We start from the raw sequence: 15,982 nt of genomic DNA, 5'->3' as shown, positions 1-15,982 counted from the left end.
CTTTTAAACCATTTTGCAATTTCATCATAAAAGGCCAAATTAGTTATTTCAAAGTATAGGAAGCCATTCCACTTCTCTGTGTGGGAGTTTAAAGTCTCACTCTGATCATCTAGAAAAGCATTTTCTGTTGATTTTCTTTTAATTAAGATTGTGCAGCTTTTGGCCAAAATAAAACAAACCTGTCGTTTTTCTAGGACAGTTTCTGTAGAGCAGCAGTAGCTCATTAGAAATTCATCTCTAATTTGCGTGCGGGATTGTTGCCGTAAGCCCTCCCTTACCTCTGCAGACACTCTCTCCCGCTAGCTGACGGCCCCTCACAACCCCAACCATCCAGTTCAGTTTTGATCCAGATGCCAGCTCAGATGAGGAAAACAAAGGCGTACATGGATTTGTCTGCAAGTGGATGCATTGGAAGGGAGCAGAGCAGAGAGCTTGTGGCCCGCCAACCATCACTGCTACAGGCTTTTTCCAACTGCCTTTTCTGCTCCTGATTCACAATGATATGAATAAATAAATATTCAGAAATGCGTTTTTAATCTAAATTTTCTTTTTAAATGTCCTCAATCATGAGAAAAATGCTACCAAAAACATGATTTTCATTGGAGTGGGCCTTTAAAAGATTATCCCTGAAAAAGAAGGATGGCTCATTTGGTGTAGGCTTACTGCAGGAAACATATTCATAGTTTGTAATTTTGTTCTCCTGTGAAGTTTTTTTTTTTTTTTGATCTGTGTCCAAAAATGGCCAGCACATGAGGATCCTCTGAATAAAAAAAAGTATCTGAAAGTCGTCAAAGGCTGCAGCATTTTCAGTTTAGTAGAATTGATTTCTATACTAAGTTAGATGTTATGTAACTGCTAAAAAAGCCAAAAGCCATGATTGAAAACAAACTTCATTGTTGATAAAAGAGCAGCTGGAAATTTATAAAAACACAAAGCCTTCGACACTAAATTTGTTCTTTTTAAGAATAAACCCAAGACAAATGCTTTTCAAAACAGACCCAAGTTTAATTCAATCGGGCACAAAGCCTGTTAAACTGGAGTCGTTAAAGTGATAATAATGTCAAAGGTTCAGAATTTAAAGCTGTTGTGCATTAAACAGCTGGATGCTGAGATCCTCTGACATGTCATAGGGCCACAAGCACCTAGAGCAACACACCTGGGACTTGTGCATTAATTGGCTGTCTCGTAAAATTCTACAGTCAAAAAGGAACCTGACAGTCTTAACTAAGGCTGTGCAGCAAAGTGGGAAAAGCTTTTTCTCCACAATAAATTGAATTACACTAAAATAAAAAATGAAAACTTCCATTTTAACTCAAAAGATATGTCAAATCTCATCAAGGTTTTGTAAAACTTGGAAAAGCAATTTTGACTGGTAGCATTTGAAACTGGTGAAGTGGAAGAAATCCCGACATCTTCAGAAATAAAACAACACCAGCAAACTTTGACTCGGAGGTGGCCTCCTATTATTTTAACAGCTCACAGAATTAAGCAGAGGGTCAAACAAACTCATGCCATACAAACCATAGCACCCACAAACCATGAGACACACACACTCACACACGTTAGCTGGGGCCCCTCAAGTTGTGGAGAGGGGTGCACAGTGAAGCAGCTGGGAGACGTGGAGCCACAATGGCCCTTTAGGGCGAGACAGCCCTAATCCGTCCCGCGTCCGACAGCGCCAGTGAAAGGGGGCCTGTCAATCATAGCATGGCACCCTCGGGTCTTAGAGATGGGCTCACTCAGATGTAAGATTTACTGTACCCCCTCTTTTCTGTCTTATTAAAATCTCTTTGCAGACAGACTGAGATACATATTCGCACGTGGGTGCATGCAGACACACACACACACACAAACAAGCACATTAACAGCTTGCCATTTCTCATCTGTCACTGCTAAATGTGACTGCATACACGCTCATATGTGCGCTTAAACGTGTGACAGAGGAAGAGCAACACTTGGAAACATTATGACTTATCATGTGGTGCATTTTACTTCAAAAATCAAACAATGTTGTGAACATTTATGGGCACAAAATGATGAATCTCTAAAAACTCCACATTACACAGGATTTAGTTAACACTTTTTATTTAAATTTTTCTTCATCATTACACTGTTAAATTGTCCTTCACTTGCTTAAACATAAGATGAAGACATTGTTGATGCATATTAGCAGCTGTACATCATAGAATCACATTACATGCTGACTATGTTAATGACTGAGGCAGCAGTGTAGAAGCTGGGAATGGGTGAAGATCTTTTTGGATGTGTTTCATAGGGCTGCTGTTGCCTGGCATGCACACACAGACGTGCACAAACACACTCCCAGCCACGGATGGAGAGGCAACAGAATGCAAAGGCACATGTACGAACACACTCAACACACACACTAACACATGCGCACACAAAGAGTAAACACTTATTTAGAGGTGTCAGACACTGCGCGCAATATCCTCTGGCACAGTGGCTGTGTGTGTGCATGTGTGCGTGTTCCAATGAGCCGTCAGCTGAGCTGAGCAGTGCGCTGTCCGTTGCAGTTGGGTGATGGTGATCAAATCTAACAGACAGCGAGGACCAGAGCACGCTCGCCGCCTCAGAGACAGGAAGAGAGAGAGAGGGAGTGCACTAAGACCGCCTCTGGCCACCATTATCTCTTCAGTGCATGACTGTGTCCATGTGAGTGTGACAGTGTGAAAAATAGTGTTTGTTTACTTACTTGTGTGTGTTTGTGCATGTGTAAAAGTGTCTGCTTGTTTGTGTTTCTCTTGTCAGTGCAGGCGAATGAGTGTGTGGTCATGTTTGCTGTTCAATATGCTGAAGCCATATAACTGACTGGGGAATAACTACTGAGCCAGATGACACGGTGGCAAGATACTTCTGCTGAGGTCCTAATTCAACACCTCCAGCCGAGGTTAAAACTGCTTCAACTTTGCCCTGCCTGTGTTAGCTGTATGCTTTTGTCATTACAACTATGTGAGTAGACCCACTTATCACTAAAAAAGGAATTGAAGGAATGAAGGGACGTGTCGAAACAAAAGACCAAGTTATTGGGCTGGAATCACAAATGAAAATTTATATTTTTGGTTAATTTTCATAAGAAATTGTGGTAGAGTCATCAACAAATATAAGTTTCAATCAAGTACTAGTTTAAATTGTTTTTAAAGCTGTTATTGTATTGTACAAAAAGAGAACAATCTGATTTTTTTTTAATTTCACAATTCAAATTTATTAAAACCATCATTTGATTAAAGTTTAAGTCCCAAATGGCATTAAAGTATTTCAACTTTAATTTCTTGTTAAGAAATATGGAATACTTTCAATCTTGTTTGAATTTTTAAAATAAACTTTTAAGTAGCTTCACATGGAGGGGAATGCTGGAAATTCAGTGAGGTAGGGAAATCAAGTCCTATCCTTTTTCTGCTGGAATCTGATAACATTTTTTATTACAAGTTGTGGACATATTTTAGGTTGAATACAACTAAAAGTTAATTTTTGAAGCCTTGGACCTGGATGTGAAATTCCTGGTGGGATTAATGAGGGTCTGCATTTGTGTGTGTGTGAAATTAAAAGGGCCCAAAGACGGCCCCCTGGCTTGTAAATGGTTAAGTGCTTATCTGTTATTAGCATGCATTCAGGACTTAACACAAAAAATGTTGTCATAACTGCTTATAAGTCTCTTATTTGAATAGGATCCAGGTTATTTGGTGTAGTGATTCTTTACAGAAAGAAACATTTTTAAAAATGAGCATAAATCTGAAGGTTCAATAAGAAAACACAAGCAATTTGTTTACTCAAAGCCTTTAGTGCAGAAGAGAGATGCTGCAGCTGTATTTTCATTTTTTTCAGTAAACAAATCTATTTTTTTTTTATTTCATCATAAATTGGTGAGTGCAAAAGATCCCATACTAATTGAGTTAATCTAGTAACTGCTTTTTAATTACCTGCAAGGTCAGTTCATACATATATATATATATATATATATATATATATATATATATATAATATAAAATAAATATATATATAAAATATATATATATAAATATATATATAAAATAAAATAGATTACTATTAAGTTGTTTTCGTTTATATGTTCACAAGGAAAAAACAGTTATTACTAAAATGTTTAAAGCCTTGATAAGTCTACTCCATGCTGCCACCGGAGCTGAGCTGGCCTGCAGACCCACATCATTTAACATTCTGCCAACACCCCCCGCCTCTATAGCCGGAGCACCCCACACACACTCTTTCCACACATCGGTCACTGTGTGTGCGCGGTAGAGAAAGAAACAGAGATGAATGACTGTCTAATCACTCACACAATGAAGAAAGGTCTCATAATGAAAAGCACTGATAAGAAAAATTAACATAAAACCTAAGTGGTACAGAACAAGACAGTGGACATAAATAAAGAGGTTTCATGCACCATAAATCTAAACTATAAACACGAGCACAAGACACACATGCTGAACAGAGAGGCTGGGAAAAAAAGAGCCTAAAGCCTGTGTACACGCATCTGCTTCATCCTCATTTTTTGCTTTTTGCCAGTTCCCGCAGAGCTGGGTCCTCCACTCATACCACAGTGCAGTAAGTTTTAATGGTAAATCAACAAAGGGCCCGACATGAAAGAAAGGCTAGCTTTCCAGTTTGCAGGGTGAAGAATTATTCATCAGCACTGTAGTGTTGCACTGCAGGCAAAAATCCTGCAGCACCGCTCCATTTTAATTGCCAGAAAATGACTGTAAATGATACTGAGAGTGAGGGAAAGAGGGCAAAAAAAGGAGACAGAAAGAGAAGAGAAAGGGGAAAAGGGAGTTGAAATCAGAGGTATAAAGAACTCAGTGGAAAAAAGGAACGCCCCTTCTACCAACAGCTGCCCCCCAAAAATTGAAGGCCATGGTGATAAAAAAGCTATGTGGCAATCAGAGAAGTGAAGTCCCCCCCCATCTGCTTAAAAAAGAGATAGGGAAGGGAGAAAAAGAGGAGCGGAGGGCGAGGGGAGTGCCATCAAAAAAGGAGTGGTGGGATTAGGTCTGAGAGAGAGTTTACCACGCTCTTTTTGTGCGCCGAACCTGCAGGATTAGAGATAACAAATGTTAGCTGAGGACGGGCACCTGCTGTGAGCCGAGGAGAGGAGGAGGAGGAGGAAAAGAGGTGGACAGGAGGGGAGGAGAGGAGCTATCCCGCTAAAACAGCAGAATGGGCTTTTGTACCCCTTCAAAGAATTAGAGGAAAGAAGGATGAAGAGGGAGGGAGAGGATGGAACGGGTACAAAGTAAATTTGTAATTGTCAAACAGATGAAGAAGATGAGATTTTGTGGCGGAGTAAACATTGAACTTGCTAATCTGCGGGCCTCAAAGCCAGCTCTGCTGGCAGCAACTCGAACACTTCAACCAGTGAGTGTCTGCCGTGATTTGAAGTGTTCCCCCTCTAAATCCCATAATCAAACTTCATCTAAGAGAAGGAACGAGGAACAACCAGTTTTCCAACTTTACTGCGTCTTTCCTCCTCCTCACTAAGTCCTAACTACCTCTCAGCCATCGCCTTCTCCTCGTCTTCACAATGTTTGGGGGTGTGAGGCTAAAATTGCCACTGGGGCCTTGGGACCTCCCTGTCTGGTCGCCATATTGACCCCAGCTAAAGGAGCACTCAGACTGGTCAATCAGCAATTAAAAGCCTGTCTGCGGCCACTAACTTAATTCAGCCACTCAGCTTAGTGCCGCAGCATCCAGACAGAACCAAGACTGGCTCAACAGCGTTGACCTCTCTGCTCCTCTTCCTGCAAATACAGTGATCTGATCCAGTGCAGTCACTCCTACACAGCCCAGCAATGTTTGAACAAAATGGGGAGGGTTTATCAAACCAATGCATCCTTATAAGGAGCAGTGAAAGAATACATGACAAGATGTAAGGGAGTTACCTTGAGGCCTGGCCTGGACAAAAAGGTCACAACCTCTCTTGGTAGCTGAACTTCAACTTGAGGGTTTAACCCTGCTTAACGTTCAATACTCTGTTTGACCTTTTCTTTGCTCTGACTGGAGGCATTTACTGTAGTGGACTGCAGACCGGTGTGTTTCTGCGTGTGGCGGAGCGGTTCAACATTTCACACAACACACACTAAAAACACAAATAAGCACAAACATGGTGTTGGTTTTCTCTCTCAGAACAAACACGCACACAATCCTCACTCATCTGGTTTTCACCGATTCACCCACTGCTCACAAACAGGACTGGGAAATATAAAAACAAAAGCTGGAGAATAACTGCAGGGCCTGGTAAACGAAGCATAAAGACCCCGAGTGACCGAGGGGAATTATTTGGCTCCATTAAGCAGGCATTAACATGAATTACTATCTAATTAAAATTAAACAGCTCATTAATAACTTTGTGGTGGGGCCTAAGTGTGGAAGTTCTCTGGAGTGTGTGTATCTGCACTATGTGTGTGTGTGTTTAAAAAAGAGAATCTGTGTTGTGGCCAAGAGAGCAATCAAGTGGGATAAAACTAAGCAGCTGCCCCAAAGAAAAGTCAGGTCTTGCGAGGGCGCCCATGTGGAACCAGATGGTACGAAAAAATAGATGCTCCTCTTGAAAAAAAATGAAAAAAATTGAATTGCACTCGTTTGATCATGCAACATAAAAAAAATACAAAATATTTAGTTGAGTAGAAAGAAAATATTCTGTTTTTTTATTGTAGCTTACTTTGTCCTTTTAATTGTTCTTCAAACTTTGCTCAAAAACACCTGTGTGTGACGAGATGTTTCATTTTGTCCAAAAGCGTGTTCAGATTCAAATAATTTTTTCAAATGTTGACTTTAGATATGAAAAATCCCCACACACTTGCTTACACATGCACACAGATCCACTGTAATTGAGAAAACTAAATGCTTGAATGAAGGCAGTGGAATGTCATACTTTACATTTGCAACAATATGTGTGAGACATGTTGATTCGCTCCAGTTGTGTCCGTTGGGGGTCATGGCCCTCCTGTTGGCATTCCGGTCAAAGCTGCAGGAAAAAGAGGGCAAAAAGAGGAGTGATGAGGGGGAAGTTCTCCTGGTTCTGTCATAGACAATGTAGAGAAGTGTAAGTTGCGGGTGCTGAGAGCTTATTGGATGTTCATTGAGCATACAGTAATGGTTGAAGACTCTAGTGGAACTATAGAAGATTAAGAGGAGCTCTAATTGTCACCTTTAATGTTGCAGAAATGTTGCCATGTTCAAAAATATAACCTTAGCTCCAGAAATTACAAATAACTGATCCTGAACTCTTGATCTCTGTCTCTTCCTGCAACAGTGATGGAACCTCATCACCACAATTTACTATTGTTGAGACACCCAATAAAGAAATAATGACAGATAGGAAAGATGCTGAGTGAATGACAGGCAGATGTTTTGGACTTGGGCCTCAAATATATGCCAGCGCATGCATCAGCCACCGCTCTCCACCTCCCACCCTGTCTTCCTTCTCTTGGCCAGGAGCTGTTTGCCTCTCTATCAGCGGTGCTCCCTGAAAGCAGGGACCCCATCCATATTCACTGGCTTCAAATTCCTCTGCTTATCTCCCCCCCAACCCTTGAAAAGCCTCCTCGTGTTCCCCTCTGCACATACATACATACATAAACACGTCTTTATGGAAGCAAGAGGCAAACGCACCAGGCTAGGAGGGGGTCGGGGATAAGAATCACCTTGAATTCAAAGCAGAGGATTGTGGTTCCTCAACGGGCGGACAGACAGCCAACCAGGCACACAGGCTGAGGCTTACACTGGCATGACACACAAACCCCAAGACAGGTAGACAGAGGCTTTAGGCAGTAAGTTCAGATGCCACCACAGTGCATTAGTAATTCAAAGGATTTGGAATTGTACGCTGGGATGTTTTGAAAGTGTGAATTGCTGGATGATATTTCTTTACATGCTGGGATGCATACACCGTTTCTCCTTTAGACCATTTGGCATAAACATACCAGTCGCATTTCAGAAATTTATTTCGATTTTGTTTCAGCTGTTGAAAATCCCAAGCACTTTGAAAAGTTTTCTTCAAATGAGTTAACATTTCTGCTCAGGCCATCTCAGAATATTGACAAATCTAATTAGATTAGCAGTTATTCCCAGCATGGAGGTTTTGAGAGGAGGTCAAATCACTTTTGGATGCTTTGAAAAGAGGAGTAGGAGATAAGCACTGGAAGTAGAAGTGAGGGGCCTCAAAGAGCTGTAGCAGAGACACATGGAGCAGGGGGGAACCACCACCCCGTTCCTCTGTGAGCTGCCTTGTTTGGGGATTGAAGTTGGGAACTCTCTCCTCTACTAATTGCTCGCCGGTGCTGTTCATGAATATTCATTCCGAAGTGTTCAGACCCCGCCTAATTAGCCGAGAGATAGAGGCAGAAACTCGCACCTTTTACCACAAGAGAAGCCCCCCTCCCACTTCTCTCCATTCTCAGGGGGGATGCTGGCAGAATAGCCCAAGTTCATTAACCGAAAAAGAAAGAGGGAAAAAAGTTACCTGAAAAACACGGGACGATTTGGTCCATATAAAGTGACGGGTAAACTGAGAGTTTTTTTTATTTTTTTATTTTTTTTTGCAATGGCATATTTAATTCCCATTAAGCATGCCTATCATTAAAAAAGTGGAAATGAAATACAATTATTGGATTGAGTGAGATGCTGGATGTTATTCCACCCGCGGTCGTTGGAAGGCACATCACATGAATTTCAAAATCAAAATACACTCCTGTGGTGTGTCGAAATGTTCCCTCTGGAATAAAAAAAATGTTTTAAACATCTAATATAAGGCAGAGGCTGATTGGAGAATGTGTCTTTATTTTAGAGTAAACTTGTGAGAACAAAACGGTGTTAACTTCATTTTGAAATCATGCATACAATATTTTGCTCTTAAGTTTGGCCATCACTGTAAAGGTCTAAATCAAGGTTTCCAAAACTATTTCAAACTTTTATTATTGTTATCATTGTTTTTAACAGATTTAGAAAAGTTTGGTGACTTTCTATATCCTCTTTTTTTAGTCTTATTTTTTTCCATGTATAGCGAAGGTGAAATGAGAGCAGCTTGGTTAACTAAAGGGTTGCTGTCCGATTGGCTGATTTGTGTAAGTGCTGCATATTAAGTGGAGCGCACAAGAGAAATATTAATGCGCATCTGCCTTATTTAGGAAACAATTTGATACAAAAATTGACCGTAATTTGTTAGGATTTTGTCAAGGAAAAGGAACAAATACACGATGTGGAACATTAACAAACCTTTGACTCGCTTTTCTTACTTGTTTGTTTCAGTGTTAAAGTTATAACGTGTTAATTCTTGCAGATAATATCACAATGTGAATGTCACGTAGAAACAAAAAATGAGCAATCACATCAAAACTATACCATTTTGAGGATTTATTTCTGGCAGAAGAGGTCATCCAACTTCCTCAACTCTGCAGCTCCGCGTGCGTCTTCATTTCATTCACTCTGTTTTTAAAACTCCATCATATCATGCTCATTTCCAGCCTCCTTTTCCTGTGCGCCTTGCCAGTCGCCATCGAGTTCTGTGATTCCTTTCATCGAGCGCACCATGGAAACCCAGTGCGTCCTGGCAAAAATGCACCTCGGCGCGCACAAGGCCACGTTCTTTACAAAAGGCCCAAAGCATCTGGACTTTTCCTTTCGAGAAGCTCGTCTCTGGTGCTGCAAAAGCACAAGACGGGCTCTGTGTGGCACAACCCGTTGCTTTTTATAGACTGGCTGACAAGAATGACTAGCTGGCAAACGCATCTTCATTAACTGAAAGCTGCGTGGAGCTCTGATCCCTTAAAGCAGTGACACGCAGCTGCTGGGGTCTCGTGGGTTTACGCACAAGGATGAGGAGGACAAAAATGTCACTTCATGTATTTTACTTAAATCAAGAACTTAACCAGTTTCTGCACTTCTAGTTTTCTTGGGTTAAAGTTTTACTTTAATAAATACAATAAAATAAACAGTTTTTATATTTTAATCCATCTATTTCTGATAAAAATCTGGTAGTTTGCTCTGATCGTTTTCTGACGCGTTTGAAAAACGTATTAATCATGCAGCGTGTTTTTCTTGAAAAGATTAATATGCACATCGCCGGTACAAATTGCGCAATACATCTTAAAGTCGGACTTTGTTCCTGATAAATTGCTTTAAAATGACACGCGTGTAAAAGCCGCGCAGACTGTCTCCCACTCATCCCGAATAAATAGCCCGTGTTGAGGACGCGTGGACAAAAAACCACGCCTTTCAAGAGATGATGACGAGCACCTGTGACCCAGGCGGCATTGCACACACACGCAAACGTGCGCGCGCATACACATATAAACACACACACACAGGGTAAGGTATTGTGAAGAGGACAGCAAGGACGCAGCGCAGCAGAAAGGAGGAAACTCACCTTTTAGTCAAGTAGTCCCGCATTAGAATGAACAGAGTTGAGTACTCCTGCAAACAAGAGCAGCAAACAAGCAGGCTGCAGAGATAAAACAGGCGAAACGTTGCTTTCAGGTAAATGATTAAAAACGGGACTGTCGCGCCTTGAAAAGGTTCTTCCCCAAAAAGCTGCTGTTTTAGAAGGAGCGGAACGTGCGCCTGATTGCAGAGTTTTAGGCGAATGGAACGGGAGAGATGTAAGATTTGTTTAAAGCCCCGCATTTCCATTTAAGAACGTGATTGTGTTTGCAAAGATCCCTTTCAATCTTGGCACCCCACCACCACCACCACCACCTCCTCCCACTACCCCTTAGCGTCTCTGAGGCTGCTTTGCAATTCATAGAATTGGTAATTTGCTATTGGGACAAAACGTGAAGGGAAAAATAATCAGATCAACCGGGAGAGGTAGCGAAGAAGGAGCTGGGAAGAGGACACACAAGAGTTTCTCTCCTCAAGTTGCTGCTTGATAAAAATGCTTCTAGGGGTAAATGATTTAATGATAAATTAGGTTTTGTATAACAAAAACTCCATATGTTAAGATGATCTTCCACTATTGGCAAGGAGGGCAACATCCTGTGGAAATTCAATAAAACGGTGTCAATTGTAATTATCAGGCAGCTTGACTTGGATTTTAGTTTTACTTTTCGTGCCAGGACGTTGTTAAAGAGGGATGCATAACCTGTGTCACCTGGCAGAGGTTTATACAAGGGAGTGAGTATAACCTGCTCTGTGAGTGGGAAGCTGTGAGGTCATAAAACACGAACATCTTGCTGTGATAAATATAAATAAATAAGAAGATAAGAAGTCGTGTGAAAGGTACAGAAAATTGTCACTCTTTCAAAAGTCACAACAGCTTTTTTATCCAACTCTTGCGGTGTTGGGAGGTTGCAGAGAATCAGGCCTTATGATATATTTAAGATGAGGACCGCTATAATCATCAGTGACCTATCAGAAAGGTGCAGGAGTGTGCGTAATTGTAGTGTGTATGTGTGTGGGTGCATATGTATGTGTGTGTGTCGGCTTCAAAAAGATCCCCGTACTCCCCCACGTGGTTATTTGCAAAACAACCAATCCAAACCCGGGGAAGCCTAATCAAGCCCCGCTGCTGCAGCTCCTGCTCACCTGCTGTAGAAAAAAAAACGTATTGACGGGATCAACAATTCACCTAACGAGAGGAGCTCTGCAATAAACTCTGAGATTTTTTAATAGAACATGTGTTTTTCTAAAACATATCCGAGATCGGACCTCGATCCATCCTGCGCGCTAAAGCCGCTTCAGCGCGCGCTGCAACCGTGCGCCTATTGAATATGTCCCAGTGGGCTTGATTCGGAGAGGAGCCAATACAAGCGGAGGGGAGGCGTGTCTTAGTTCTTCCCCAAGACCTCCCAGAGCAGGTTGTTGCGTTTTGGCTCTAAAGCTTGGAGACCTCCGAAGTGCTCGTCAGTTTTCGAAGTTGGAGCCATGGCGACAACAGCTCAGTATATTCCGAGGAATAACTCCTTACCGTCCAACCCGCTCATGCATCCGGATTCGGACAGGATGCACCAGGGGACGACTTACAGAGAAGTGCAGAAAATGATGCACCACGAGTACTTGCAGGGGCTCGCGGCAACTAACACAGGACACCCGATGAGCCTGACGCACCACCAGTGGCTGCCCACCTCCAACACCGACTGGTCCAGCGGTACCCACATCGGGCAGCAGGAGCACAAAGCCAGTGTGCAGGCGAGCAGGGAGGACCTGAGCAGCGGTTTCCACCACAGATCTCACCTGGTGCACCAGCAGACGCAGAGCGCGCACCATGGGTCTTGGGCGCCTTCCACGACGCACCACTTATCCCCGTTGTCCCCCGCATCCAACGGTCACCAGTCTCTGGTGTACTCCCAGCCTGGATACACAAACCTCAACGCGATGCTGAGTCCCCAACCCGGCGCCCTCCACCATGGCATGCGGGACCCGCTGCATGACGACACGGGTAGCCACGACAACCAGATGGAGTCCCCACAGCAGGCTTTCAGCCACCACCAGGACCACTCGGACGAGGACGCGCCCAGCTCTGACGACCTGGAGCAGTTCGCCAAGCAGTTCAAGCAGCGGCGGATCAAACTGGGCTTTACACAGGCGGACGTGGGCTTGGCCTTGGGCACCTTGTATGGAAACGTCTTTTCTCAGACCACAATCTGCAGGTTTGAGGCGCTGCAGCTCAGCTTCAAGAACATGTGCAAACTTAAGCCGCTCCTTAACAAGTGGCTGGAGGAGACAGACTCAAACACAGGCAGTCCCACCAATTTGGACAAAATTGCTGCGCAGGGCAGGAAACGAAAGAAGAGGACCTCCATTGAAGTGGGGGTGAAAGGGGCGCTGGAAAACCATTTCTTAAAATGCCCAAAGCCATCTGCTCATGAAATCAGCACTTTAGCCGGCACTCTGCAGCTGGAAAAAGAGGTAGTCCGCGTTTGGTTTTGCAACAGAAGACAAAAAGAAAAAAGAATGACACCAGTGGGGGTCCCTCATCCGAATATGGAGGACGTATATTCCCAAGCAGAGACCCCTCCTCTACACCGCTCACTACAGAGTCCGGTGCAGTGACTGTTTTCATGAACAATCCTATTATTTCTGCGGGGTGGGGTAGAAGGGTAACTGTGGAGTTTATAGTATTTACGTTTGGCTTCAGTTGTCCTGAGGGATAAGAGAAGTGGAAAAGTTTAACGAATAAGTTTTGCCTTTTAGTCTTTGGATATCATTGTAGATGACAGACAGAAACAGGTTAAAAATACAAAAAAGAAGAAAAAGAAAAAAGAAAAGAAAAAGGATTTTGCTGATTCCGTGCGCATTTGGAGTCAAGCAAAGATCTTTATATACCAAAAGTGTATGGATGAGCCGAGCATTTAGATTAAATTCCAAATGTGGAACAGTTTTATGAAAAGTGGCAGCTGAGCCCATGTCCTGCTGATGTACCATGAACTGTTGGCGCTCACCAGAAAGAGGTAGCTGTCTTAAAACACACTGGAGATAAATACTGAAAGAACATTTGTTTTCCAGGCTTAAACTGATTAACCAGATTTCTGAATATGAGTGTATACTTTCTTTGCTCTATAATTGTTGTCGTTTCGGTTTCGGGAATACTTTAACTTCAGTGTGTCTCTCCGCCAAGTGTCTTTGATTTGGTTTAATGCTCCGCAAGTACTGTAACTCATCAGAGCAGCCTCTTCTTGTTTTCTTTTTTTGTTAACGCAAAGAGAGTGGACGGTAAGGACGTGATCAAAACAACAACATAAACGCTCCCAAAATGTCCCAAGCGCGTTGGAAACATCCCATTGCAGCAGGGCGTAAGAGATATGGCTGCATGCCTTAAAAATATTTCCTGGTGTTGCAGCTGATTATGACGAAATTTGCGGAAGAGCAACTCTGGACAGGCATTTTCATGTTTTCTTTGATGGGGTTGATTGTTGTCAGTTTGTTTCTTTACATGAAGCACTTATATTTTCGTTTGTTTTTTTAATTATTACTATTATTGCCGTTGTTTTTGTCTGTTGACGAAATTGTGAGTGGAGCTGTTCTGATTAGGTTTGGACACAAAAGCGCAAAAATCCCATGTTTCCATGCAGGCTGCTCGAGAGCGCTGTCAGCTCACACTGTTACCTGCCTGTTAATCTGTTGGATCCTAACATTTCAAGAAAGATTGGTCTAAAGAAAAATAAGAATTACTCAGGTAACTATGTGCCCCGTGTCAACAGTTTACGCACGTACACGATGTGCGTAACCCTGTGCTTTTTTAAAATGTTTGCCATCAACAAATACACGATTTCCTTTGTTACGTGGATTCACTGTACTATATCAAACCGCTGGAGTCACAAAAAAACAAAACAGTTGGTCGAGGGTAACGGATGAAGGGATTTACTTTAGAAATATTTATTATTATTATTATGTTTTATGTTTCAGTCTGTAGGGAAAATCTGAAAATCTCGAGTCATTTCTGTGTAAAAGCCCACAACAGTGCTATTCAAAACACGAGGGAAACTTTTCCAATAAAAATAAGAATAATTGAAAAAAAAAGATTTTAGAGAAAATGTTGCCAGGATTATTTCCAGTCTGTAAATATGTCTAATATGTACACTTGTATTTGTTCTGATATATTGTTTTGTTTTTGTTTCTTTTCGGGCAGTTTTGTACACTTACTAATTCCAAGAAGATATTTTAATATGATTTCATTTATGAATCTGACCGTTTATAAATATATATATATATATATATTTATTTCCTAAAAGTGTTTGGAGCTTTTTGTTTAGCTCTGTCAATGGTTATGTTGCAGTGGATTTCATGTTTTTCTTTCCTTTTGTTTACTACATTGTTTGTTTGTTGATTGCTAAATGTAGACTGCAAAGTCACATTTATATTTATGTTATAGTAATATTTTATTACTTACATAAAACATATATACAGAACCGGTCTTTTGTCTTCATTAAGATCCCCGGTGTTGTGTTCCAGCAGCAGAGAGCTGCAGATCAGAGCTGAGCACCTGGACGCACGAGAGCGCACCGAGGGTTCCTTTGGATTTGCAGCAAATCGTTATGTAACAGGGGATCGTTTAAAAGCAGAGGCTGTGTGCATGAACTGACAGCAGTATTCCACCTCAGGCGTTCCCTGCTAACTTTACACTCTGTGACACTCTTCGCATTTTTGTGTAACCGCAGCATTAAATTGTGCAATCCTAACACGGAATCTGTCTTTTCCTTCCCCCTATTTCCCTTGAAATGAGCCCTCAGTTACAAACGAAACCAATTTTATCTTGTAAACTATCATTTGAGAATATAAAAGGGATTTTATTGTCTCAGAAGTTTAAGTGGAATCAGAAATAAAGTCCATAAATAAACTTAACGAAAGGACATTAATGAGTGATTTATGTCTCCTATCATTGACAAAAAGGAGTGTCAACTTTTTTTTTTTCTTGAGGTAATATTTCCAGAAATTCTGCTTCTGGTTTATATAAAAAGAGCGCACTTTCTAACCTTATGAAGCACGCGCAGGCCTCAATCCACAAAGTTCTCTAATCTCCCTTTATAAAACATTCTTAAATGTCTCAGCAAAACTGGATAGGGTTATACAATGGTTTAAAATGGAAAGACTAATTTAAAATCAAATTTTAAAAGTAAATACAATTTTCCAAATCATTAAAACAACTGCTGTACAAAGTTACATTCTGGAAAAAGGCACCCAGTCAAAGCCGAAAACCTGCGCTTTCATAGCTCCCAACTTTACAAGAAAACTTTTTATTTATTTTTTTACAGTGGGTTATGAGTTTTTCCCCAATTTATTTCTGGCAACAATTTATTAAGAAAAAGTAAAAATTGCAAAAATAGTTTGTTTTCTTGATTTTTATAGATTATTCCACATTTTTGTGTATTAGTTTATCTTGAGTGTCATCCATCGTGCGCTAAAACATCGAAAGTGAGCACATAAGAGCCTCAGTCGGCCTTTGGAGCCGTTGGAGTCCAGGGGCGAAATGTGGTTTAGAATCGGCCGCGGTGGTCAGAGCGCGCACGGGAGA

At 41.7% G+C, this 15,982-nt stretch overlaps 1 protein-coding gene across 1 annotated transcript; it reads left to right on the top strand.

Annotated features, from left to right (window-relative positions):
* The first annotated feature begins 11,551 nt into the window (after positions 1-11,551).
* Positions 11,552-14,879, top strand: pou3f1 (POU class 3 homeobox 1). Its single transcript, XM_011485656.4, has one exon. It carries the CDS (start codon positions 11,896-11,898, stop codon positions 13,021-13,023), a length of 1,128 nt encoding a protein of 375 aa, XP_011483958.1. The 5' UTR covers positions 11,552-11,895; the 3' UTR covers positions 13,024-14,879.
* Positions 14,880-15,982: the final 1,103 nt, after the last annotated feature.

This window comes from Oryzias latipes, chromosome 16, assembly GCF_053564925.1.
Source record: "Oryzias latipes strain Hd-rR chromosome 16, Olatipes_Hd-rR_3.1".
Lineage (NCBI taxonomy): Eukaryota > Metazoa > Chordata > Actinopteri > Beloniformes > Adrianichthyidae > Oryzias > Oryzias latipes.
This window is presented reverse-complemented; position numbering and strand designations above follow the sequence as displayed.